Consider the following 25,920-nt stretch of genomic DNA (forward strand, 5'->3'; position numbering starts at 1 on the left):
GTGATTTTGAAACTGAAAAGAACACTTAAAGTTTACATTTTATAACATTATATGCAGATTGTATTTAAACTTCAGAAATATTTAAGATAATTGTGACCCTGTAAAGCTGATGAAATATTAAAACAAGACAAAATACTTTTGACTTTTAACAGGAAAAAAAAAAAAAAAAGGGTGGGGGGAGCGTCTGCGCTGTGGTTTCCGAGGCAGGCGCCGGCTGCAGTGGTTTAGGGGCCCGGGGCCTGGACAGGTCATCGGCCCTGGTGTCCAGGGTGCCACTGCTGACTGTCCTTAGTCGGCCTGGGGGAGAGAGGCACCCTTGCATAGGATTAAAGACTCGCCCAGTCCATGGCTCCCTTTTCCTAGACTCTGTTTGCTAAGCTTTGAAGAGAACGCTGTAAAACCACAGTGACCTGAGAACTTCATTACCTCCACCCTCACCCAGACCCTGAGATCCTCCCCAGCAAGTTTTCTTCTGTCTTCTCTCTTGGAACCTTCAGAAACCATCTCATACCTTTTCCGCTCTCATCAGACCCTTTTCTCTCTGAGCAGCTCGACCTGCTGCTTCTTACAGTGAGAAGAGTGAGGTCGTGACCTGCCCCTGTGCCCTGGCGGGTGCACTGTTCCCTCCGGGCTGCACGCGCTCCCGCCCGTTACTCCCCTCCCCTCCGTCTCTCCCAGCCCTCGGCCCTCCTCCCCAGCCTGCTGGCACGAGCGTCCGGGTGCCCTGTGTGCCGGGGCCGGGGAGAAAGTGGGACGGGTCGGAGCTTCGGGTCTCAGCCTTCAGCTGAGACGACGTTTGAAGGGAGATGAGTGAGATGAGGAGGGGGTCCGCGTGCAGTGGGAGCCCCGCCAGCCCGGTGGTGCCTGCGGGGTAACGTCCCTGCGCTCAGCTGCAAATACCCTTGCCTTGCACAGCTGTGGACGAGCAGAACGCCCAGACCCAAGAGCAGGAGGGGTTCATCTTAGGTCTCTCCGAGTCGGAGGAGAAGAAGGACCTGAAATCGGACGACAGAGCGTGCCATGGCGAGGGCCACGGCGCTGCCAAGGGCAGGAGCCTCCGCAGAGGTACAGCGGCCCTGGTGGCCCGCGGCGCCGCCCTCAGGCCTTTTCGTCTGCGATGCTGCGCAGCTTGCCTTGGGAAGCTTAAGGGTGCTTTCTCATGGCTTCTGTGGCCACTTGGAAGTGTAAAAAGTCTCAGACACGCGACCTGTTTCACATACCACCTGCTGTGTGCGGTTTGCCTGGTGCAGGCCTGGCAGGAGCCTGGGCAGGGAGGGGCCTTGCTGCTGGGGACGGTACTTCCCTCCAAACCTCCCTGCGCGCCCAGACCCGGCGGGGCTCAGGGCCAGTGGGCCCTCCCTGCGCACCCGGCGTCCTCACCCAGGGCCTGGGGCTTCCTGGCTGCAGCCGGCCACATGCCACGTTTGCTCCAGGTGGTTAGGGACCACCCAGCTGTACGGGCCACCACCTGGGGACCCCTAGCCCTCCTGGAACAGCCCCAACTCTGCGCGGCCCCCTCACTCGTGGCCTTTACGAGCCCCCGGGAGATCCTGCCCCAGAGTTTCCTCCACCACGTTCCTCTGCCCGTGCAGACCCCGCGGCCTGACTGCGTTGCAGGCCGCCCCTCCCCTCCCCGACCTCGTCACCGTGCCCCGGTCCCTCAGGGGCCTGTGTCTCTGGCGGGCGTCCGAGCCCGTTCTCCCCTGCGTCCCCTTGCCCGCTTCCCCTCCTTGCTCCCTGCCTTGTTCCTCGTCTTGCACACTCCGCCGCCGTGGCCGGTGGTGCTTGTCTTGCACACTCTGCCGTGGCTGGTGGTGCTTGTCTTGCACACTCCGCCGTGGCCAGTGGTGCTTGTAACCACTCCTCACTTCCCTCGGCCCCTCCTCCGCCTGCTTGTTTCTCTGATGAACGCTGCCAGTAGCTCAGTCGCGTTCTATTTTCTGTTCTGTTTTCATAGTGTCCAAATCCCCGTGTGAAAAACTGATAAGCAAAGGAAGCTTGTCCCTGGGCGGTTCTGCCTCTCTTCCTTTGCAGTCAGGAAACCGGGACAGCCTGCCAGCACTGAACACGAAGATCTTGTTCCCGAGTGAGTGTTCCCCCGGGTGGGCCGGGGTCGCCGGCACCACACAGAGGCCTGTGTGTCTGGGGGAGGGGCCCAGGCAGGGCGCTAAGCTTTCCAGCTCAGCGACCAGCTGTCGCTCTGCCTGGCAGTAGTCTGAGGGGTTAATGAGACCTGACCCCCGTCTTCCAAGAGTTCACAGGTCCATGGGAAAGATAGGCAGAATTTCAGAGTCATAGCACGGTATGAAAAGTGCCCTTGTTTATTACAAGAAGCAGACGGCATTCAAATCGTCGCCCTGGGGTCCCAGGAAGATGTCACTGAGGAGGTGATACTCGAGCTGGGTGCTGATAGGTAAATAGGAGTTGGGCTGAGTGAAAAGGGAAGGGCCGGCAGGTTGTGATGGGGAGCCGGCGGATCACCGCTTTGTTTCCAGCATGATTGCAGAAGGAGCACAGCTGGCCACCAGGAGAGTCGGGCCTGGTCCCCTTGCCTTGCCTTCATTTTGCCCAGGATCATGTCAAGGCAGCTCCTGTTGCTTCTTCCCTCAGGGGGAGTCATGATAACACTTTGTGTCTGCAGTAGGAAGGAATGGTACGAGGGGTCGAAATTGCTGATAAGACTCCCTTAACCAGCTTCATGAGGCAGCTTCGTGAGGCCTCCTGGGCAAGCTAGAGCACACGCTGCCCCTGTAAGTGATTTGGCAATTTCTAGGTGAATCTCAATTGAATAGAAAGAAAACTGCGGAAGCTCTAGGGAAAAGAGGCTGAGACAGATTTGGTTAATAAGCAGCAAAGACTTTACTGGAAGGGATGGATTGGCAGAATGTTCAAAAGCAGGGCTCCATCTCAGCCTTACTATTTATAATTTAAATTTTTAAAATTGGTGCAGGTGTCTTGAGGGTTCTGGTCACCTGGAGGGTTCCTTGATGTTTAACCGTTTCTCATGAATTTAGCCTTATAAAGTTGTATGACTAGACCCTATAATTAGTTGTAGTAGGGATCATTTTGGTGGAGTTTCTTAAATTTAGTGAGAACTGTCTTTGTAAGCTCTTTTCTGATGTGCCTCATAGGTGTTGGTTACCACCCGGTGTTTATTTCTGTTCTGTGAATATGGATTTATGATAGTGATTTTTGCCCTGAGACTATTAATTGTCAAAGTTTGGACATTTTTATGCAGTGTTTTAGAAACATCTTATTATGATAACCTTCTGAAGAACATGTGGACCATCAGCCTCAAAGACACGACGGCCTCTTCATTTGGGAGCTCCCAGGCAGTGCCGTCTCCTGTTTTCTCCCTTACAGATGTTCGCGCTGGGATGTCTGGTTCCTTGCCTGCAGGTTCAGTCATCAGTCGATTATTAATTAATGCCGATCCCTTTAACTCCGAACCAGAAAACCTGTGAGTATGGGGTAAACCAAGGAGGCATGTTGCTAGCTGAATGCTGGAGCGTAGAAAACTGGCCTGGAATTAACTAGAGAAATTCGTGAGCAGCTGCCTGGGCGATGCTTTTCCAGCTGGTGTTGGCCGATAAGGAAAACCTAGAAGGTGTGAGGCTTCCAGGGCAGAGGGTGGGTTGGGAGTGTCTGGGAAAGGAGGCGGCCGTCCTGGCGCGTGCCTGACCTTCTGGGGCCTCGGCAGGCTTGGAGACTCTGTGCCCATGTCCTCGGTCGTCCTCCCCGAGGTCCTTGCTGGCCCCGCGTTGGCGCCGCCTCCTGACCGCCTTCCTTCTGGCGGGTCTGCCGCTCCTGTTAGTGTAGCTCCCGGGCTGGAAGCGCCTCCTCGCCGTCCCTGGGGAGATGCTGTCCTGGGCTTGGACCCTGGGGAACGAAGTCCCGACGCTGCTCTGCACGCCTCGTGCCGTGTCCACTGCCCAGCATCAAAGGCAGTGAGGGCTTTCGTGCAGCTTGTTCTTGTGTGTGTAGAGACCGTTGCGGGGACAAATGGTATTTTGAAAGCCCAGCCTTCTAGATTTCCCTTTCTGCTGGCTGATAGCAAGTTCTGGGCAGCTAGTGGCCAGCGGCAGTTGGTTAAAAGTTGTCCACCATGTGTGGACCACGTGTCCGGTGTGGTGCCGAGGGTCACAGTGAGAAGTGTGCGGTGCAGAGACTCTGGCTTTCGGGAAGCAGAGCTGCAAGCCTGCACAGTGGCAGCCAGTTTTCCTGCAGGGTGGCCTGGGTTCCCACGCCTGCTCCAGTGCTGGCCCGCGTCCTTGTCCCCAGCCTGACACCACCCTCCTGTCTTCTCCTCGCGCCGGGGCCTGTCGGGGGCTCTGGTCCTGACCCTTCCTGAGTTGTTCTCCCCAACAAGGCCAGAGCTGTAGCCTTCCATGAGCAGCGCCCACAGAGGCCTCCGGAACTAGATGTGCTGTCTCTTTCCGTCACCCGAGGTCCCTGCATTTCCACACCTGGCAGCGAGGGCTGTGGTCTCTTCCTTCAGGGAGAGGCTTCTCCTTCCCCTGGGGAGACACAAGCTGCTCTCCTCTCCTCCCTCCCCAGCGTGGTGTGCCGGGCCTCGCTCCCGGGGGTGACGAGCCGGAAGGAGTCTCACCCGCAGTGGACCTGGGACGTGGGGCTGGGCTGGACATTTTCAAGTTGGGGGCTTTGCTTTGATTGGGTCTAGGGACATTTGAGGGACGTTTTGGGATCCAGGGTGTAAGCACATGTGAGCGTATGTGCCACGGATGTCATCAGGTTTGACGTCGCTGATAGGAACGTGAGGTGGTGCAGCCACTTTTAAGACAGTCTGGCGGTTCCTCAAAACCCAGGGTTTCCACGTGGCCCAGCAGGTCCCTTCCTGGGGTTACTCCCAAGAGAAGCGAAAACACGTCCCCACTGAAGCGTGTGTACGAGTGTTCACAAATCATAGCTCCAGGGTGAAGCAGCCCAAAGGTCCGTCAGCCGAGGATGCCCCAGTGGGTCATCGCTGTTCGCCATTAACCGGCTGAAGCGCTGAACTCAGAGGAACCCAGTGCTCGTGGGCTGAAAACGTGCCCCGTGACGGGAGCCAGACGCAAAGGGCCACACGCTGTGTGATTCCATTTCTAGGAACCGCCCAGAATCGGCAGGTCCACAGAGGACAGAAAGCAGATTGGTGGTTGCCGGCGCTAGGAGGGGTTGGGGCTCGTGGTTGAGGGGTGTGGACTTTCTCTTTGGGGTGTGAGCTGTCCTAGAATTGATCGTCGTGACTCTGAGTACGTGGACAGTCGCTGTGGAGTTGCACATTTTAAATGGGCGAATTGTATGTTATGTGAGTTACATCTCAATAATGCTGTTACCTCCCCGCCCCCCAAAAAACCAAAACAAACAAACAAACTGAGTTTTGCCCTCAGGAAGAACTGCTTAGAGGCTGGTATGCAGAGTTGTTCTCAGTGGCCTGAAACCCCCCTTTGCAGAGAGCGTTACACAGAGAAGTGCGTCATGAACAACTACTTCGGCATCGGCCTGGATGCGAAGATCTCCCTGGACTTCAACAGCAAGCGTGACGAGCATCCCGAGAAGTGCAGGTGGGCGCCGGCCCTGCGCGCGCCTGGCCCTCGGCTCTTTGTTTCTCCGGCCGTGCGGCAACTTCTGGGGCGCACAGAGCCCTCAGGCAGAGTACAGACACGGAGCCCGAGCGCCTCGTCAGAAAGCGGGGCGCGTCTGTGTGTCGTGGCCACGGCGGTGGCATCTCCATGTCACCCTCAGGTGGGGTCGGGGCTTGCTCCCCCGCAAGGCCCTCGAGCAGGCAGATGCCACAGGAGAGGCCCCGGGGGGGTTTCGCTGGGGGTGTTCAGGTTCTCCCCTAAATCACCACGTACTGTCGTCTCCCCCTGGCCGGGGAGAGGACGGAGAGAAATGGGAAGGTTTCCTCCTGGCTGAAGCAGAAAGTCCTCTCCTCCGGGGAGACATGACAAGGGAAGAAGGGAGTTGATGTCTCCCGCCCCACCCCGTGGTGCCCATCACCTGGAGGGCAGACTGTTCAGCTGTGACTTTCTAGAACTAGAGACAGGGAAGCTGGTGTGGCGTTTGGGCGGAGAACAGCCATTGATGCAGAAGGAGGGGGCCCCTTGCTGGAGAGCCTGCAGACCTGCCCCTGCCAGGTGCCCTTGTCACTCGGAGGGAGGGGGGTCACAGTGACACCTGAGGAGTTGCCTGGCAATCCCCCGACTCCTGTGTGATTGGGCCTTTCTCAGAAAACAAAATCAAGCATAAGAGCTCAAAAACCTTGGAGCTCTGGGGCTCGAGTGTCGGAAAAGGCTCAGAGGTCCCCAGTTACACAGCGCATGATGGGAGCCCAAATCATTTGGAGATACCCCTGTTCGTCTGAATACAACTGAAAAGGCATTCAAATGCGTGTAATTTATCAGAGCAAAATAGGTGAGGAGCAAGGCCACATGTGATATGTTTTTAGAAACTTGGGGTCCTGGTATATAATCTTCCCTGGGTTTGTATCTTTGAGAAGATCTGCTTAGAAAATGCCATTTCTACAAATCTACCCTTAAAAAGTAATTGGGAACTTCGGCAAAGAGGCGTTTACCAAGGGCCACTGCCACGTACGTGATAGAGCTCAGGGGTGGGAACAAGCAGAGACCCGTCGAAGGGGTTAATTCAGCGAGTGCTGGCGGGAAGTGCCCCGTTGTGGTCATTCGTGCTCAGGACACAGGGCAGTGCTCTCTGTGCAGGGCGAAGTGCACAGTTACTGCTATTTCAGCTGTAAATCAAGTTCCTAAGGAAGTGCACTGAAGCATTTATCATCAGTACTTACAGATGTGGTGATTGTGAATTCTCCTTTGTGCTTTTCTGCCCTTTCCAAATTTTCTGTGGTAAGCATAATTTTATAGCTGGAAAAAAATTGTGATTTATACTTTTTTTGTGAGGTTCTGTAACGTCTTACTTTTTTTACCTCTCAGGGTATGATTACTTTCTTGGCAGTGTTACTCTTTAGCAGAATTTCTGGTCAGTGAATATATCTCTTCAGCCCATCTCGCGTGGACATGTGACAAGGGCATGTCCTCCTCATCTTAACGGTGTCGCTGCTGGGGGTGATTGCCCGATGTGACCCGTTTGTGATGAGGTGGCAGCAAGGGCCATAGGTAGCTGTGTAGAGAAAGCTGAGACCCACGTCAGTCCTTTGCTTTCCGCCCCTAGGAGCCGAACCAAGAACATGATGTGGTATGGAGTCCTCGGCACCAGGGAGCTGCTGCACAGAACCTACAAGAACCTGGAGCAGAAGGTCCTGCTGGAGGTGAGCAGGCGGCCCCCTGCCGGCCCCGCTGCTGACCCGGCGGCCCCTCGGCCTTAGCCCAGGGCGGAGTGCTGCGGGGAGGGAGCCCCCGGCTGAAGCCTGGATCTCTCTTCTCTCCTTTTATGCATTTCTACCGCTCAGTGTGACGGGCGACCCATCCCACTGCCCAGTCTCCAGGGAATTGCTGTCCTCAACATTCCCAGCTATGCTGGAGGGACCAACTTCTGGGGGGGCACCAAGGAGGACGATGTACGTACGGGGGTGCTGGGCGGCAGGGGCCCGAGCTCAGGGAAGGGGATGGGGGCGGGGTCACTGGAGAGGCGGCCCCTTCGGGAGCCGTGGTGGAGCCTCCCGCTCTGGGGGGGCTCTGTCAGTGAGGCGCAGGGACGGGTGGAGCGGGGCCCTTGTGCCGGCAGCGGGGACGCAGTGGAGAGCAAGGCAGGCAGGCCCAGCTCCCGCAACCTCGAAGAAGGGATGCCAGGCAGGACAGGTGTGGTCGCAAGTGTGGCTTGGAATCCAGGCCCGGATCTGGGAAGGCTCCTAGGAGGAGGGACATCTACAGTGAGACCTGAGGGTGACTCGGGGTTGGACAGGTCAGGTGGGTACGGGGCAGGAGCAGGCGAGCGAGGCTGTTCCCAGCAGAGGGAACAGCGTGTGTGAAGGCTTGGCGGCCCGGCGGGGCCGGGTTCGGGAAGGAGGTGCTCTGATGGTGTGCATACTGGGCGGAGCACGGCGAGGTCAGAGCTCCCGCAGGGTCGTGTAAGCCAGGGAGGAGTTTGGAATTTATGCCAAGAACTCTGGAAGCATTGATAGGTTTTGACCAGGGGCCTGACTTCCTTCGTACATCATAGCTAATAAAAATAGTTAACACCAGCTGCACTCTGAGCGTGCGCCGGTCACTTCTCAGCACTGTGCCTGTGTTGACGGCCCTCGTGAGGACCTTTGAGGAACGTACCAGTGTTCGCCCCATTTGACAGATGAGGGAACCCAGCTAGAGAGACAGTAACTTGCCCAAGCTCCCACGCTAGTAAGTGGCAGGTCCGGGGTTTGATCTCAGGCAGCTGCTTTCAGGATCTGACGTGGAGACCCATCAGCAAGTGTTCACCCCGTAGCTTCTCCTAGTAGTGGGCCTGTCTGGCTCTCACCAACGCAGCGGCCCCCGGAGTGAGAAGGATGCGCGTGGCGGGGGGGCATGTTCAGGGAAGCTGGGAGCAGAGGTCAGCTCTAAGGCCGGCCCTTCCAGACCTTTGCAGCCCCGTCATTCGATGACAAGATCTTGGAGGTGGTCGCGGTGTTCGGCAGCATGCAGATGGCCGTCTCCCGTGTCATAAAGCTGCAGCATCACCGAATCGCTCAGGTACCGGCCGGGGTCCTGGAGGCGGGAGGGACCTGGGTGGAGCTGTGGCTCACACACGTTTGGAGTGGCAGGCCTGGCCCAGAACCGCGCGCTCGAGATAATTGGGCCCCCGGGGTGCAGAGCCCAGGAGAGTGGGCGCTTTTCCAGGATCGCCCCGGCCGCCTCCTGGTCCAGAGCCCGTTCTCACCTGCCGTGTTTTGACAATTAAAAAATACTTTGGAAACTGGGGCTGGCTTGTACCCTCCCTGACTCACTCTGGGTACCACCTGTGTCCTGCCCACCCCTGCTGAGGTGGGGTGAGATGAGACGGGCCTGGCTGACCTTGGCCCCTGGGCCTGCAGCTCTTAGGAGCCACAGCCTGAGTCTGGGAACAGCGGCCGAGCGCGTGGCCTCACTCGGCTGCTCTGAGGCCCGGCTTGGGGGTGGCAGGGTGGGTTCCCCATCCTGTACTTCTGGCAATGGGTTGGGAAGGGTGTGTCTGTCAGTGGGGTTGGGGAGGGCGATGTTCCGTGCACAGAGATGAGGAGCTCATGCTCCCCTGAACCCGAGTCCTTTCTGTCCCCACCATGGGCTGCTTGAATTTCAGAATTTTAATTCCTTGGCAGTATTTTTTGTTGAAAAGAGGAGCACTTGTTGGGTGTTTGCTCTGTCCTGGGAGTGGCCCCACATGCCCAGGGACCCAGCAGCTCTTGGTGGTCGTGTGTCCCCGCCCTGGGCCTGGTGCTGGTGTCTGAGCACCGAGTTCCCCGCACTGCGATCACGGCGGCGGTGCTGGGTGCAGGGCAGTGGGAGCGGGGTGGGGCAGACCGCCGGGCTCCACGAGCTGCGCCCCAGGCGGGGATGCTCTGACCCCAGAGGCTGGGGTGGGGGTATGGTGTCACCCCAGGGGTCAGCCGGCCGGGGCAGGGGTGTGTAGGGCAGGACGGTGCCTGTGGTGCCGACAGCACTTGAGGGCTCCCGGGGGCAGCTCGGTGACGGCTGTGATGTTTGCTCAGTGTCGCACGGTGAAGATCTCCATCCTGGGGGATGAGGGCGTACCTGTGCAGGTGGACGGAGAGGCCTGGATCCAGCCGCCAGGGTACATTCGGATTATCCACAAGAACCGGGCCCAGACGCTCACCAGGGACCGGGTAAGACGGACTGCCTGCGGCGCACATGTGCCCCTTCTAGGAGGAGACCTGGAGTTCGTAACGTTTTGTTCCAGGAATTTATTTATTTTTTTGAAGGTTAAGTGAACAGGGCTCTAATTTCTGGGCTCGCTCCCTCTCGCCCAGCGTTAAGAAGCACGTCTCCCTCTGTAGCCGGTGTCCCGCTCGTGCCCCAGCGGTGCTTGTGGTTAGGTCTGTGCTCGCAGGAGGGAGTGTGACGCTGGCTCCCGCGCCCTAGGCCTTTGAGAGCGCCCTGAAGTCCTGGGAGGACAAGCAGAAGTGTGAGCTGCCCCGCCCCCCGCCGTTCTCTCTGCACCCGGAGATCCTGTCCACGGAGGAAGCCGACCAGATGGACCGGTTTGGGCGGGCAGCGGGGGCCCTCATCCACAGGTGGGCGCCACCTTCCCTCCGCGGCCACTCCTCCGCCAGCGCGCCCGGGCCCCCTGACGTCACTGGGACGACCCAGGTCCGTGGCTGGGCAGCAGGCGTTGAGATGCCCCTGCCGGATCTTATGTGCCGTCTGCCTCCTTCCCGAGGGCCCGGCCCGGGTTTCTGCTAACCCCGGGCTTTGGTATTTTCACTAACTGTCTTCCAGGGATTACTCGGGGTTTATGCAGGTGGAAGCTTCACACCACAGGCGTTTTCAGAGGCAGCTCATAGGTTTTACAGCCTATCCCGGATCTCTGAGAATAGTACCCCTCTTGCATCCTTTACCCCCCAGAGAGCGGGTTTGCTCTTAAGAAGCAGACCTTGTAGTTATTTTGAAAAAACAAAAGCCAGCAGCCAAAGGCGTTTCCTTCTCCTACGCAGCCTCCCAGAGCCACTGCGGACCTTCCAGCACGGTGGTCGCCGCTCTGCCCACTGTCCGTTCTCCCCACCCCCCGCTGTGTCCACCCACCTCACTCCAGCATGGCCCTTCCGCCTGGTGACCTGGGCCCTCTCGGTGGCCACATCCGCTGACCCCCTTCAGCCGCTGTCTGGCTGTGTCTTTGCGTTGTACCTCCCCTCCCTGCCTCACCTCTCCCTCCCGGGAGCCGCCGCAGGCCAGGTGCTCCTCCACGGCCCTGTCCAGCTTCTTCCTGGCTTTCTCCTCTGCCTCCTGCTACTTACCCGCTCTCTGTTTTACAAGGTGTCGGTCTCATTTTGGGCATTTACTTCCTTGGCTGAGTTTCTAGAAAAGTTTGGGATTTTGTTGTCAGATTTCCCATTTAAGGCCTCCTCTGCCAGCGGTCAGGAAACGATCGGCCGTCACGGGTCATCACGGTCGAGTCATGGTCTTGTCGGCCCTCTGGGCCGAACCTGGGCTTGCGTTCCAGCGAGGTGACTCACAGGCTGCCGCTCTTTGGTCTGATGCGTGCCGTGTCTCCCTCTAGTATCCGGGAAATAGCGCAGTCCCACCGAGACGTGGAGCAGGAGCTCGCCCACGCCGTCAACGCCAGCTCCAAGTCCATGGACCGAGTGTACGGCAGGCCCAGGACCACAGAGGTGCCTGCGCTTTTCCGGTCTTTCTCCTGTGGACCCCTTTCGCCCTCGGGCCGTCTCCATGGTGTCTGTTCTGGTTCCTCTCAGGGGCTGAGCTGCAGCTTCGTGCTGGAGATGGTGAATAACGTCAGAGCTTTGCGCAGCGAGACGGAGCTGCTGCTGGCGGGGAAGCTGGCCCTGGTGAGCTGGGGGGCCGCTTGCTGTGCGCACAGAGGGCAGCCCGTCTCAGCCCAGGATCCCCGGCCTTGAGAATTCTAGGCCCCCCGTTGGAGGGGCCTCAGAGGCCATCTGAGCTGACGGTGTGGCGATGCTCAAACCCTCCGGCCCCATCTCGCCACGTCATCTCCAGGGTGTCCGAGACTGGCGGACGGGACCTCCTGTGTCGTAGACGGCGCTCTGCCCCAGACCCCCCAGGTGTGCGGCCACCGCCACGGCCAGGCTGGCCAGCCTTTTCCCCGCCCCCAGAGTCGGCCGCCCTTCCTCGCTCAGCCCTGCAAACCTGGCTGATGAGTCAGCCCTGTGGAGGCGTGCGGCTGGAGCTGGATTGAATCGCAGAAGCCAGCACAGGGCAGACCCGAGAGAGCGCCTGGCCGACCTCCTTGTTTTAAAAAACGAGGATGTGGAAGGTCACGGAGGGGAAGGCACTGGAGAACCCCCCAAGAGTCCAGTTCCACACTCTCTGCTCTCATGCCAAAACACCGCGCTGTCCTGACACGTTCCAGCTGCTGCCTCCGCGGCCCCACCATGCTTCCTGCGCTCTGGTGCAGGCAGACTGCTCCCCCGCTTCCGAGAGAGGGTCCCGAGGAAACCAGAGCAGACGACCCGTCAGCCCTGCTGGTGCGATTTTCAGACGAGCTTGGCCTGCCCCATCATTCACGAGAGGAGAGTTTAACTCTCTCGCCCGCCACTACCTACGAGGGCAGGTTCTGAGTCTGGCCCTTAAGTGGCGTCTGTGACTCAGGTTCCTTGCAAGTTTTTAGAACTCTCTCTGAGAGCAGCCCATCCCCTGGGGCAGACCTCCCGTCTGCGTGGGGCTCTGCCACGGCCCCAGCTCCTCCCTGCCGCTCACCAGCTGTGTCTCTTCCCTCCCTGCCTGGAGCAGCAGTTGGACCCCCCTCAGAAGGAGCGGCTCACGGCTGCCCTCGTCGAGATGGGCCAGCAGCTCAGGAAGCTGGCGGACACCCCCTGGCTGTGCCAGCCCGTGGAGCCTGGTGAGGAAGAGGTATGTGGGTCACAGGGCTTCAGCGCGGCGTCCCTGGACACAGGGGCGCTCCCTTCGGTGCCTGAACTCACGTGCTCTGTCCAGCTTTGGGATTAAGATGGTGTTGGTCCTGCAGCCCCTCATCTGGCCTCCCATGCTTCTCTTTTAAGATGCCTTCAAGGCACAGAGATGAACTTCGGCAGGTAGGAAGGAATTGGGAATTGCTGTTAAGAATGACCCTTGGTGAGTGGGGCACAAGTTGCCCTTGGCAACAGAACTGCGGGGCTGTCCAGGACATAGGTGGAAAGAAGGCTGAGCCCAGCCCCACTATTTGCCCCCAGTGTGGAGGCACATCGGTTAGCTAAACAGCAACTTCTTGGGAGTTTGTTGTTGACAAGGGCAGAGTTGGTGTGTTCAACTCACAGTCACGCTTTTCTGTTGTGTGTATTTAGAGACCCCAGCTTGCGCAGGTCTTATAGCTGGGACAACAGATGGGACCCTGGGCATATGCGCCCCAGGGGTAGTGTCTCCTGAAGCAGGAGAGGCAGGAAGAAGGCCCTGGAGATGCGCTTGTTTGGTGGTTGGTTTTTGCGGGCAGCACCTGGAGAGAGGCAAACCCTAGATGGCCTTCCTCTCAAGGGTGGAACAGAGGTGGGCCAGGAGAAAAGTTCACCAGGTAAAGAACTGCTAGACACATTAGGCGCCCCTGCTGCCGGCTTGACTGTTAGGACCCATGGGCAGCAATAGGGCAAGGGGACAGGGGGCCGGCAGTCCAGAGCTCTTCTTGAACATGCAGGCGTTTGTTGACAAATGTGAACCCCGCATGGAAAACTGACTCAGAGGCTTTCCAGCCAAGAAACAAAACTCAGCAACTGAAGAATGAGGACATTTTGGTTCAGAGGGCCAGGCCAAGCTCATCAAAATTTGTAGTTAATTATAAATATAAAAATTTCATTTAAAGAAAATTACTAAGATAATAATATGTAAAATATTCAACAAATGTAGCAGTAACCTAGGCCTGTGATTCCAGATTATGTTTTCAAAGCCTGTGAAGTGTGGGCAGTGCAGTGGGGAGACAGGGAAGAGGACATGGACAGGAGTGAGGGCACATTAAATCCCTCCTCTTACGGTGGAGGAAGGTTAATGAAAGTTCTTGACTTTGATAATTAGAGAAAGGTAGAGTTAATTATGTTTTAAAAACTTAAACGTAGTTTTAAAGGTAGCTTCTAGTAAAATTGAAAAGGTGTATGTCTTTTTGAATCACCACAAAAGACACAAGCAAAATGTAGTCTGTATCGTAAAAGAAAATAAAAGAAGTAGTAACGGTGGAGCTAACAGCATAAAAATAAGAAAATAGAAAATAATATAACTGCTCCTCTTAAAAGCAAATTATTCTTAGATTGTGTTAAAAAAAAAAAGAAATCTAACCAAATACTAGTCACAGGAGCCCAGTTTTCTCTTCCATACCCTCAATAAAAAATTGTGACCCAGAAAGATTAAAAATAAAACAATTTCAAGAAAACACAATAAAAAATCCGAAGTAACAATGTAAAAATAGAATTGCATACCTAAGGCAGTAAATGATAGAGGATCACTTTATATTGGTAAAAGATAATAACCGTATCATTATACTATATACTGTATAATTCTGAGATAAACTTATGATGGTTATAATAATGATAAAATCTTGTCCTAATACAGCATTTAAATGAGTTAAAGTATGTATTTCCCAATATGTGAGATTTTTTTCTAATACGTTTTTTGTTATTGATTTTTAACTTAATTTCACTGTGTTCAAAGGCAGTTGTTTGTATGTTACCAGTACTCTGAAATCTGTTGAAACTTACTTAATGGCCCAAAAGGTGGTCAGTTTTTATAAATGTACCTTATATCCAGTTGTAATTATTTACATCATTAAGTCCTTACTTTGTTTTTTATTTTTGTGTCTTCTTGATCTGTCAGTTACTGTTGAACTCTCTGACCGTGAATGTAGATGTCTCAATTTATCCTTGCGGTTTTGTGTATATTTGCTGTATGTATTTTGAGGCTATGTTATTGAGTGCCTACAAGTTTTATCATTATATAAAGGCCTTTATTAATTCTTTTTGTTTTCAAGTCCACTTGCTTGGTATATTCTTTTTCATACTTTCACTTTCACGCTTTATTTGGAGTGTCGCTCTTATAAATAGCATTGCTAAATTTTGGGTTTTTATTCAGTACTCTGTGTTTTGACTGGAGAGTTCAGTCTATTTACATTTATTATGATTATGATATTTAGATATATTTTTACCATATTTTGTGCTTTCTGTTTGTCCCATTTTTTTGTTTCTTTTCGTTTCTCCTTTTTGATTGATGAGTCTCTCCTTCTTCCCACACAATTCTGTTTGTCCCCTCTACTAGTTTGGAAATATGTACTCTTCTGTTCTTTCAGTGGTTACCCCCAAAATTTTAATCTTAATTTACATGCATAAAATATGTAAAGCTACAACTTCTTGAAATGATAGAAAGTGTCAGAAACCCAATTTTGTAGTGTGAGCTATCCCTGTCAGTCCGTGATTAATCATGTAAAACAAACTGTCACAACATCTGAACAAAGCAAGTTGATAGAATACGTATATGTAGAATATATATATAAGTATATATCATGCTTCTCTATAGAGAGAATTTTATACTCTGCAAAGAGGGGATATGCTTTCTTTTCTGTTGCCCATAGGACATTTTGAAAATCTGATCGTTTTCTAAACTAGGACTACTACTGATGGTATGAAACTCTCTGTTATCATTGCAGAAATTGAGAGGAAGAGTTTAGAAACTTTTAAGCACTTGAGAGGGAAACTTTCTTTATGTTGAAAATAATAAATTTTTTAAAATAAATTTATTTATTTATTCATTTATTTTTGGCTGCGTTGGGTCTTCGTTGCTGTGCGCGGGCTTTCTCTGGTTGCAGTGAGCGGGGGCTGCTCTTTGTTGTGGTGCGCGGGCTTCTCATCAGGGTGGCTTCTCTTGTTTCAGAGCATGGGCTCTAGGCGCGCACGGGCTTCAGTAGTTGTGGCACGTGGGCTCAGTAGTTGTGGCTCGTGGGCTCTAGAGCGCAGGCTCAGTAGGTGTGGCGCACGGGCTTAGTTGCTCCGCGGCATGTGGGAATCTTCCCAGACCAGGGCTGGAACCTGTGTCCCCTGCGTTGGCAGGCGGATTCTTAACCACTGCGCCACCAGGGAAGTCCCAATAAAAAACTGAGGTTTGTATTTTGTATGCCTTTTGGGGGTTTCATTTTTCTAGTAATTTGTCTTACTTTCTTTCATTGAAGTACCAGTCCACTGTGGAATGGGAATTTTTAAAGCTGGTTCTTTTCCAGGGGTAGTTTGAGCAGCACAGCTCTAGGCCACAAGGAAACCTCAGATACTAACTCAGAACAGAAATTGTGCCAACTGTAAACCATGGCCCCTGTGCTCCCAGCGTGCTGCTCTGCACAGGTGGGTAGCTTCTGCCTCCATGCAGATTCTTCAGTGAAGACAGGGAGGGCAACGATTTTCTTCAGTTCATGGACAGGGTAGCAGCTGCTGCGGTGGGAGGCTCACAGCCTGGTGCCCAGTTGCAGGGTAACCAAGCACCTCAGTTTATTTGGGACTGTCAGGTCTTAGTACTAAAAGCCCATGCCACAGGGATTGTGTGGCTCTAAAGCTTTAAGCCTAAAAGTGTTTTCAGAACAACTATCACCAAATGCCATGCAGCCACCATGGAAACAAACACAGAGCACCACGAGTCCTCCCTGGATGGCTGACCTGAATGCTGCCTGCCTCATGAACCCTCTAAGCCACGTCTAGAGTGGCCCTGGTTTCCAGGGTTCCTAGATGTGGGCTGCTGAGACAGAGCAGATGTTAGTTCTTGCAGTAGTAGGTGGGAAATAGTACCGATGGCACCTGAGGTTTAGTTGCAAAACCAGAAACCCTCTGGAGCCAGCTGGGGTGGTGTTACTGCAGGCATTCACCCGATGGGGCCTGAGGCCAGAAACTGAGGGCCAGGGGTCCCGGGAGTGAAGGGAAAACCACGCTGGCTCCTGGGCTCCTGGCTTCTCCAGCCAACTCCGCTGGTGCCTTCCAGCTCAGTGCTGCCACCCTCTGGGACTCTGGCTCGTCCCCCCCATGCAAGGGACCAGGAGGAGGTGAAGTGTGAAGGGCAAAGGGAACCTTGGAGGGGGAGGCACCATATTTCTACTGGCATAAAAATAGGAAAATCATTTATTTGAAAGGAAAAAAAGTGATAGGTCTTTGAGCTGGTTCTTTGAGAGGAAAGTAAAAAAAAACCATCCTCTGGCACATGTAATCCGGGGCGGCGGTGGGGGGGGAATGAACAAAATGAAGTGATAAGGGGAATATAACAACAGATAGGAGAATTAATCAAGTTATAGCATATACAAAGAAATGACAGTGAATCTTACAATCTCGATGAAACTGTTGATTTTTCAGAAAAAATTTAAATTACACAAATTGAAATCTCAAAGATATTTTAAAAGGAATAGTCACAGAACAACTTGAAAAAATAAATTTTACTTCCAAAGGGAAAATGTCAAGGAATATATAATTTCCATATATAAGAAAGTGACAAAGCTGGAAAAAGATGGACTTTGTCCCAGTTCATTTTTTAAAATTGTGGTAGAAAAACACAATTTACCATCTTTATCATTTTTAAGTGTATAGTTCAAGTAGTGTTGAGTATATTCACATTGTTAGGAAACAGATCTCCAGAACTTTAAACATTTCATTTTTAAAAAACCAGCACATTGGATTCCAGACTTCAGTATTATCAGTAGATCCCTTGAAGTTATATCTTTAAATCAAATAGTTGATGAAAGAAGTTCTTTATAAAAGAATTCTAGCTGGAGCGTGTAGGATTAAAGTGCCATTTTGCGTCCCTGGGGACACGAGATTGATGGAATTAGCAGCTCTGGACCACCCGGGGAGTGGGGAGGCAGGGAGACACCCGTCAGAGCCAGAGCGCGAGTTGTCCTGCAGGGCAGATGCCTGGTCTCTCTACAGGTGACCCCGAGGAGGAGAGACTGAGCCACAAGAGCTGGGTGTCCGTTGTGAACCCCATCAGGGTCCTGATTCAAAGGTTTGCTCCAAAGGTTTATCCACACATATCCAGCTGTGAGGATAGACCTTTGGAGCAGTTGGGGAGATCTGATACAAATGGATTCATGAGAGCCAAATGAATTCTTGTTAGTGGTATCAGGTGTGATAATGGTGCCAGAGTGTGTTTTCAAAAGAGTATTCTTAGAGTTGCATACTGAAGTACTTATGGGTGGAGTAATTTGATGTCTGAAATCTGCTTTTAAAAGGCCGAGGAGATTAAATAAGATAACAGGTCGATAATCAGCCACATTCTACTAGTCTCCCCGTCTTACCAGTGGAAGAAAATATGCATATTGAAAAAGTTAGAAGTAAATTTACAGCTCATGTTTGCATTGAAGAAAGAAGTTGTAGAGTCAGGAATTGGATTTTGTGCGGATTCTGGAGAGTACCTGCCTCACACGTGGCCGCCCCTCCTGCAGGCGGTGCTGAGGGGCGAGGGGCTGCTCGTCTTGGGGCAGGAGAGCCCGTGACTGTGGTGACCGCCCGGGAGGTAGAGTTCTTGCGTGGAGCAGCTGTGCTAGAATGGGTGCTTGATAGTTTTGCCAAGAATAAAGACATCTGTAAAAACAAGTTTCTTCAGTACGCACAGTCATTGACTAGAAAATGTCATTGTAAGAGGTCTCTTTCCACGAAGATGACCGTGCAGGGGCGTGATGAAGATGCAGGGTCACGACAGACTGGGAGTGGAGATGCTTAGTATTTCCAGGCTCTAGGTTGGGTGCAATCCCAGTGAAAATGCCGGTGGAGTTTTTTTAGTGCGACCCGATGTCCCCGTCAGATCTGAAAGTGTGTCATAAAGCTGCGCAGTCCTAACTGTGCCGGTCGCCGTGGGGATGTAGGTAGACAGGGCCCAGGGGCAGAATCCAGGCCGGCGGGGCCAGGAAGAAAGTGGCACACCTGAAAAATAAGGAAATTACTTTTTCTTTATTTGTGAATAGGTTTATACACGTTATCAGAACAGGTACGTGTTTGTGTGTGCACAGAATGCTTTACTGGCGGAGACCCCTGCCCTAGCTTCTGTGAGAATCAACAGAGAAGGTCCACAGACCCGTGGGGAAGGGGCAGTGATGGCTCCGCCGTGCCCTGGACTGCTCTGTGGGGAGGTGGCCACCGAGCAGGGACCCTGTCCCCGTGTCCCTCTTACTCCCTCTTACTCCTTCTTACTCCCTTCCCTCCTTGATTCTGCCTCAGGGAGCAGATCGCAAGGAAACAGTGCAAAGTGCAGGAAAAGCTTTATTTAGAAAGATACTCGTGATACTGATAGTCAAAGCCCGCCAGTGCAACGCTGGAAGAGTGGCTAATAACTTACCAATCTTGATATAATGGTACTGATACTTAAATAATATAGAGAGAGCTTTCTAGTCACATGAGAAGTAAACACTATAAAATGAAAAAAATAGAATATGAAAATAGATACTTATCACTGTGAAACCGCTTTTTAAAGGCATTAAAAATCAGCAATAAAGACTAAAAGTCAAGGAAAAGCCCGGGAATAAGAGTATCAGGAACGACGTGTCTTCCTAGCTCCGTGCCTGTGTGGTCGAGGGGTGGCTGAGGTCTTGGTGAACCGGGGTCTGACTCTCACCGTTTCTCGTTTGCCCCACAGAACGTGATGCTGGATCTTTCCAAGCGCAGCCGCAGCGGTAAATTCCGCCTGGTGACCAAGTTTAAGAAGGAGAAGAATAACAAGAACAGAGAAGCTCGCAGCAGCCTGGGAGCCCCGGGTACCTGCCCTCTCCTGTCCTCCTGGCCGCCCGGGCTGTGCGGGGCCCAGGCTCTGCTTTCTCCCTGGCCTCGTGCTCGTCCCCGTCGTCCCGGGGCCACGGCCTCCGGTCATGCCCTGCGCCGACTCGTCTGTGGCTACAGAACCGCACCCCGGCTTTCCCGCTCCACGTGGGAGGCTCACCGGTGTCACGCCCTGCCCTGAACTTGCTCCCGGTGCAGATTCTGGGTGACAGACAGGCCACCGAGCCGCCTGCCTGCGCTAGATTGGGGCGCGAGGTGGGGAGGAGACAGCAGAGGTGACAAGACAGAGACACAGCTCACACTCTGGCCACACGTTGGCCCCCTGTGCCTGCTTCCTCTGCGGGGCTGCTCGTCCCCCATTAATCAGTTCATTGATCAAGGCCCCTGCGCTGGGAACCTGGGCTGCCAGTGGCCCTGGGCCGTGAAATCAATAGAAAATGGCACTAAAGGATGTTTCTCCTCTGGGTCAGTAAACTGGGGCTTCAGAATCTCCATTCAAAGTGTCGGCCCTGAGCACAGCTGCCCCCAGGCTCTCAGGTGCTGGGCGGCCCCAAGCCTGGATTTGGGGATGGCATTTGATGCCAGTAAGGGTAGCTCCCTTTGATTTTTCTTCTTCGCATGTTTGTCCAGAAATTGGGTTTCTTTGAATGATGGTGGCTCTGACTCCACGGAATCTCTGCATATGTTTCCCTTCCCGCTGTGGGCTGGAAGTGAAATGGACCCCTCTAGAAGGGAGAGGGAAGCTGACCTCAGCCGCAGTCAGACCCATGTGTCCCTCCTGGGACAGAAGGCTGCTGGTGACCTGGCAGGAAAGGACACCAGCTTGTGCGGCAGCTCACGCCCCCGAGGGCGGGCAGCTCCCCTCCTCTTTCTGCACAGCCTGGGGCGGCACCTGGGGCTGGGTGGTGGGTGCCTGCCAGCTTGCTGGGGCGTCTCGGGCGCCGCTTGCTGGGGCGTCTCGGGCACCGCTTGCTGGGGCGTCTCGGGCGCGGGCCGCCGCCTGCTTGGCGCTGGGCTCTGGGCACTCATTGCACTCGTGCTTTTCCGTCTCCGACAGTTCACCTCTGGGGCACAGAGGAGGTTGCTGCCTGGCTGGAGCACCTCAGTCTCTGTGAGTATAAGGACATCTTCACGCGGCACGACATCCGGGGCTCAGAGCTCCTGCACCTGGAGCGGAGGGACCTTAAGGTACTTCCGCAGCGTCTCCTGGGAAGGCGCACCTGCGCTCCCCGCGGCTCCCCTGTCCCCTCCCTCTGACCTGGCCGTGTCCCAGCGTCAGTAGTCTCCTCACCGTTCTTCTCAGGCCTTTGTGCGCGACCCGGGGTGACGACCTGGGGGTGATGCGCAGCGGCTTCCAGATGCGATGTCTCACCTGCCGCGGCCAAAGCCCGAGCAGACCCCGTGGGCAGCCTCGCGCTCTTAGCCTAATTGGACAGTGAACCACGTTAGCGTTAAAAACCCTTTGGGGAATGCAGCCCTCCGCTAGCCGAGCTGAAGCGTTCTCTGTGATGACAGCCATCCGGGTGAAGGGGACCCAGCGGACGGGGTTCCTTCCCCAGTTGGCCGCTTTTCGGCTCCCGCAGTGGCCACGCTCGCCCGTCTCCCTCCCCTCGGGAGGACGCGGGGCGGCCTGACCCGGGGCTCCCGGAGCCTGGCTCTCTGTGCCGCTCAGGCCAGGCCGCGTCCCGAGAGGCTGAGAGGCCGCCGAGGGCGTCGGGACGGTGGCGCCCTCGGGTCGCCTGCCTCGCTCGTCTGTGTCTTGCTCCGTGTGCCCTTGACTCCCGTCAGGGACCGGGACGTGGCGGGCGGCGTCTCCGGCCGCGTCCCCCGTTGTCGCTGTCACCCTCACTCGTGTTCGGACGCGGGCGGCGGCGCGCCAGGGCCGCCCCCCCTGCCCCGCCACCACCCGGGCCTGAGCGCTGTCCTCTCCTTGCAGGACCTCGGCGTGACCAAGGTGGGCCACATGAAGAGGATCCTGTGTGGCATCAAGGAGCTGAGCCGCAGCTCCCCTGCCGCCGAGGCCTAGCCTCCGCCCTCTGGGCCTGCGTCCCCCGCGCCTCCCGCGACTGAGCCGGCCCGGCGCCGCTCATGGTGCTACTCCCGCCGCTCCGACCCGGCCCGGCGGCCCGGCGGCCCGGCTTCCGGGTCCCGACCCGCAACACAGCTACCTTCCAGCCGCCGCCGCCTCCGCCCCGGGCCTGGGCTCCTCCGCGTGCCCTCCGCGTGCCCTCCGCGGCGCAGCGTGGGGCACCGTCTCCCGCCCCGCCGGCGCGCTGCGTCCCCGCGCGTCCGAGTCCCCTGGTGTGAGCGCGGCCTGGCTGCCTTCCGTCCCGCCGGTTCAGTTTGACACGAAGGCGACGCTGGCTCCCCCTTAAGCCCAGCAGACGGTAGTTAGGGTCCGGGGCTGACGAGCTCGCGCCCCGTCCGTCTCGGCCCCTCGGTCCCTGGACCGCGGGCGCGGGGTCCGCTCTGTGCCCAGGACGTCTGGCCTGTCGTCCCCGCGGACAGAGGCTGGTCCGTGTTTCTGTGTGGAGGAGGCTTCCCGGGCTGCCGGGGGCGTCAGGGGCCGCCCAGAGTTTCTCACCCCGGGGCGACTTCTCGCCTCGAGCCGCCAGGTCGGCGTCCCTCCGCGGGGAGGAAGCTGAGCCGGGACCGGCCCCGGCGGCACCCCGGGCCTCACCGCCGGGGACCTGGCCCTTTTCTCCCCTTCCGCCTCCCGGGGGCTGTGCGCCGCCGTCCCGAGGGGCCCGTGGGGCGCGCGGCGGAGCAGCGTTGACCTGCCGCTCGCTTCGCACACGCGCTGCCGGCTCCCCGCCCGCCGCGCGGTCGGCCGCTGCCTCCGGCCGGCGGGGGCTCCCCTGGCGGGCGTCCTGGCGCTGAGCTCGGCCGAGGCCCTGCCCCAGGCCAGCTTGTCCCCGCGGGCGGGGTGGCCGCGCTCTGCACGTGCGCTCAGCCGCCCCTCGGAGGTGAGACCCGGCGGTTGTGTGTCACTCTCCGCCCCGAGGTTCCCGCCCATCAGAGCCGCTGCCGCCGCTGCAGGTGGAGGGAGGTGGAGGAAACCCAGTCGCCACAAGTCCCTGGGTTTCAAAGTAGAACAGGCTGGCCCGGCCCGCGGTGCCAGACGCCGTCTGCTCTGTTGCTTCGGGCGGGGGCACCCCGGGCTCTGAGGCCCTCAGGGCCGACGCACAGGCGGGGACTCGGCGGAGGAGGGCGCACGCGGGGCGCGGTGGCCGGTGCCCGGAGGCCACCGCGCCCTCGGGGGCCACCGCGGCCTTAGGCTTAGGTCAAGCGTGGTGTTTAAAGGTAATGTCAGTGATTAGAGCGACACTGTTTACGTGAAACCACTTTCTGAGGGTAGTAAGTTAGAGCGAGTGGCATAAACATGAGCGTTGCGCGAAGCCGCGTCTGCAGGGCGGCGTCCCACGCGCGTTGTGGTGCGTGTTGCCGCGCGTGGGGCTGCCCTCCGGGCCCCCGGCCCTCCGTGCGGCTGGACGGCTGTCCCTCGGGGCCCCGCGGTCTCACGGTCCTGTCAGTGTAGAGGGAGGGAGGAGGGATCCCCGGAGTCTTGGACAAAAGGTTTTGTGCCCTCTGGTGGGGCTTCCCCCATATTTATGATCTTAATTTATACAGCGCCCACCGTGGAAGCAAACGCCTCCTGTATCGCTATGTACATATCCACATCTGGGGTTGTAAATACGTTGTTCTGTGTATAAATAAAACAAGCCTGTTTTTGATCTTACACTGTCGGGTTTCTTGTTATCGTTCCTTGTGCTTGGACGTAAGATGTCGTTGCCAAAAATCTTCCCGAACTGGGTTCAGAATTACGTTTTTCAGCTGCTCTAAAAACAGGTTGAATTGGCGGTGGCTGAAAAGCAAAGTGGGAAGAATGCCATTGTATTATTTAGGGTGTAGGTTCTAGGATCTGTTGAATTAAAAATTCAACAACCTTGGGGCCGGGTAGCACCAAGGTTCTCAGGCTTAATCACATGCAGCTTCAGCCCAACCTACTGAGGGCCGCATCATTTTAGCTAATATCCTAACCTCCTAAGTCTTTAACATGTAACTGCAAACCGGAGCTCTTCTACTTACCTCTCTGTTTAATCATAGTACCTTTATTACAAGGGAGCTGCCTCTCCAAGCTCAAGGTCACTTTAATCATCCCCCAGTTTCCTGGGGTGAGGGATGGGGGCTGGGATCACGGAGTTGAAAACCAGGCTGGCAGGGTACCATAGGGCTGTGTGGGCTTTGGATGTGTATGTAGGTTGCCTCCCCAGAAGCCTCCTTCTCTCTCCTCCCATGCTTAGTAGAGCCCCATTTTTGTCCTGGTGTGCATGCTTCTCCCAGCCGGCCATCCAGCATCAGGCCTCATGCTTGCAGGAGAACTGCCACTGCTCCAGGGAGCACATCCAAACATGACCACGCCCAGGCTAAGGTGTGGGTGTATAGGGGGTTGTCTCTTCTGCGTCTCTTTTTAAGGTAAAAGGAAACCTTTCAGAAAGTCTGGCTTCCACTGACCTCCCCTAATGTCTCATCGTCTGGAATTGTATCACACACTCATGACTGAACCGGTGGGTGCAGAGGGAACGGGGCTATTCCAGTGATGGCTGATCACGGTGCTGCTGGCCTAACACATTTCTGTTACTTTATGCCAGGTGCCGGCTTAAGGACTTTGCACATCCTAACTCACCTGTTCCTTAGCAATCCTACCAGGTGGGTATCTGCATTTTTTTTTTAAAGATTGATTGATTGATTGATTGATTGATTGCTATGTTTGGTCTTCGTTTCTGTGCTAGGGCTTTCTCTAGTTGCGGCAAGTGGGGGCCACTCTTCATCGCGGTGCGCAGGCCTCTCACTATCATGGCCTCTCTTGTTGCGGAGCACAGGCTCCAGACGCGCAGGCTCAGTAGTTGTGGCTCACAGGCCTAGTTGCTCTGCGGCATGTGGGATCTTCCCAGACCAGGGCTCGAACCCGTGTCCCCTGCATTAGCAGGCAGATTCTCAACCACTGCGCCACCAGGGAAGCCCTGGGTATCTGCATTTTACAGATGAGGACACAGGCTCAGAGAGGTTCACAACTTGTCCCAGCAGCACGTGGCAGGGACGGGAGTCACGGGGCATTTGGGTACCAGAGATCACACCTCGAGGGCCGTGCTGGTCCTGTGTCCCAGGCCTGACACCAACCCCAGCCCACGCTGACAGGTGAGGGAATGGCCTAAGTCACACGCAGGCATCCTGGCCTGGGAGCCTGTGGTCCCTCTCACACTGGGATGGCAGCTGTGACCACGCTGGCCGCCCAGCCCAGGTGCCGGCCTCGGAGCAGCGTCTGTTGCCAGTTTTGATCACAGAAGCCTAATAAGCAGGTTGTAAAACTCGCAGAGGAAAACCCGCCAGCTGGGGACCTGAAGGCTTTCTCGCTCGTGCCGTGGACGGAAGCAGATCCACCGAAAGCCTGCTGAGCTGCGCCTTCCGGGAAGTCATGTTGCCAGCCGGGCCCCACGCTGAGAACAAAATTGCCTGTGGTCCCAGGTCTCCAGGACGTGCGCACGCAGGAGGAAAGTGCCCCAGCGTGGTCACCGCCAGGCGCACCCCCGGGGCCGGGCGGGCCTCTGTGGCGCCCGGCAGGGTGGCTGTGCAGCGCCCGTCACCGTGGAGGCCGTGACCGCTCGGGGTGGCCTCGACTTCCAGAAGAGCCGTGGTATCGTGGTCCCCACCCCCTCGGTACGCTGGTTCCAAGTCGAACCATTCATGTCATTGAGCTGCTGCTGGCTGTCGGGCCCAACCCAGACCCCAGGCTGCAGGCAGGAGCCGGTGGGCGCGAGGGCCCGGCCCCTGGGCTGTGGGAGTTGGGGCTGCTGATAGGAAGGTGGGGGGCCCCGCAGAGCCCCCCTCAGGGACTAGAGCCGCCTTCTTCCCGGTGGGGGGAGAAGAAGCTGCGGGCGTGTCAGGTCCGCTCAAGGCAGCCTGAGCCAGGACGCAGCCAACAGGCCCCTGGTGGGCGCTGGAGACGTCTCTTCCTTTAACTAGCGTGTGTGTCGCTCTCATGGCTTCACCCTCCTCTCTGCAGTGCGGTGCCTTCCCAGAACGTACACACACCCGCGGTGATCGGTCACGCCTTCTACTGACGGGCAGGACTGAGCACGGAAGGCGAGGCTGCTGCGTCTCCCGTCCAGCCAGGCTGAGGGGCCCGGGACTCGGCCCTTCACAGCCAAGCCTGTCCCAGAGGGAAGCCGACCTCTCCGAGCCAGGATTCTGGATTATCAGGGACTTCTTGGGCCCCGCCTCCCCTTTTTGCCAGGAAAGTGTCCCAGTTGAGTAAATATGTTTTCTGTAACACAAGCACCCCTGCCAGTTCTATTTTCCTAGAAGGAAAAGAGAACCAGACCACTTCCAGTTTCTTCAAATACAGTTATTCCCACGAGTCTGAGTTTATTTAAAACGAAAACACAGTTCTGTTATTTCTACGGCAGTACTGAAGTGGTATTTCTAAACATAAACCCCAGCGACTCAGCATCTGAAGTTCGCTTGGGAACAAGGCCAGGAGAACATGAAGCAGTCAGCGCACAGAGACG

At 55.8% G+C, this 25,920-nt stretch overlaps 1 protein-coding gene across 7 annotated transcripts in view; it reads left to right on the plus strand.

The window, feature by feature from the left end:
* The window catches only part of DGKD (diacylglycerol kinase delta), a 110,712-nt gene extending 87,622 nt beyond the window's left edge, over window positions 1-23,090 (plus strand). For 3 of the 7 annotated variants that reach the window (XM_082466279.1, XM_082466278.1, XM_082466277.1), the window contains 15 exons: window positions 916-1,065; window positions 1,958-2,086; window positions 3,364-3,460; window positions 5,391-5,564; window positions 7,189-7,285; window positions 7,427-7,534; window positions 8,529-8,642; window positions 9,638-9,772; window positions 10,029-10,180; window positions 11,164-11,275; window positions 11,360-11,452; window positions 12,375-12,494; window positions 19,212-19,329; window positions 20,409-20,539; window positions 21,288-23,090. In XM_082466279.1, coding sequence (XP_082322405.1) covers window positions 916-1,065; window positions 1,958-2,086; window positions 3,364-3,460; window positions 5,391-5,564; window positions 7,189-7,285; window positions 7,427-7,534; window positions 8,529-8,642; window positions 9,638-9,772; window positions 10,029-10,180; window positions 11,164-11,275; window positions 11,360-11,452; window positions 12,375-12,494; window positions 19,212-19,329; window positions 20,409-20,539; window positions 21,288-21,377 — 1,820 coding nt within the window. In that variant the 3' untranslated portion in view covers window positions 21,378-23,090. Of the gene's footprint in view, window positions 1-915; window positions 1,066-1,957; window positions 2,087-3,363; window positions 3,461-5,390; window positions 5,565-7,188; window positions 7,286-7,426; window positions 7,535-8,528; window positions 8,643-9,637; window positions 9,773-10,028; window positions 10,181-11,163; window positions 11,453-12,374; window positions 12,495-19,211; window positions 19,330-20,408; window positions 20,540-21,287 lie in introns of those variants that run through there. The other 4 variants (XM_082466275.1, XM_082466276.1, XM_082466274.1 and 1 more) reach the window with 4 other exon arrangements.
* The last annotated feature ends 2,830 nt before the right edge of the window (window positions 23,091-25,920 follow it).

This window comes from Balaenoptera physalus (assembly GCF_965194825.1).
Source record: "Balaenoptera physalus genome assembly, chromosome: 6".
Lineage (NCBI taxonomy): Eukaryota > Metazoa > Chordata > Mammalia > Artiodactyla > Balaenopteridae > Balaenoptera > Balaenoptera physalus.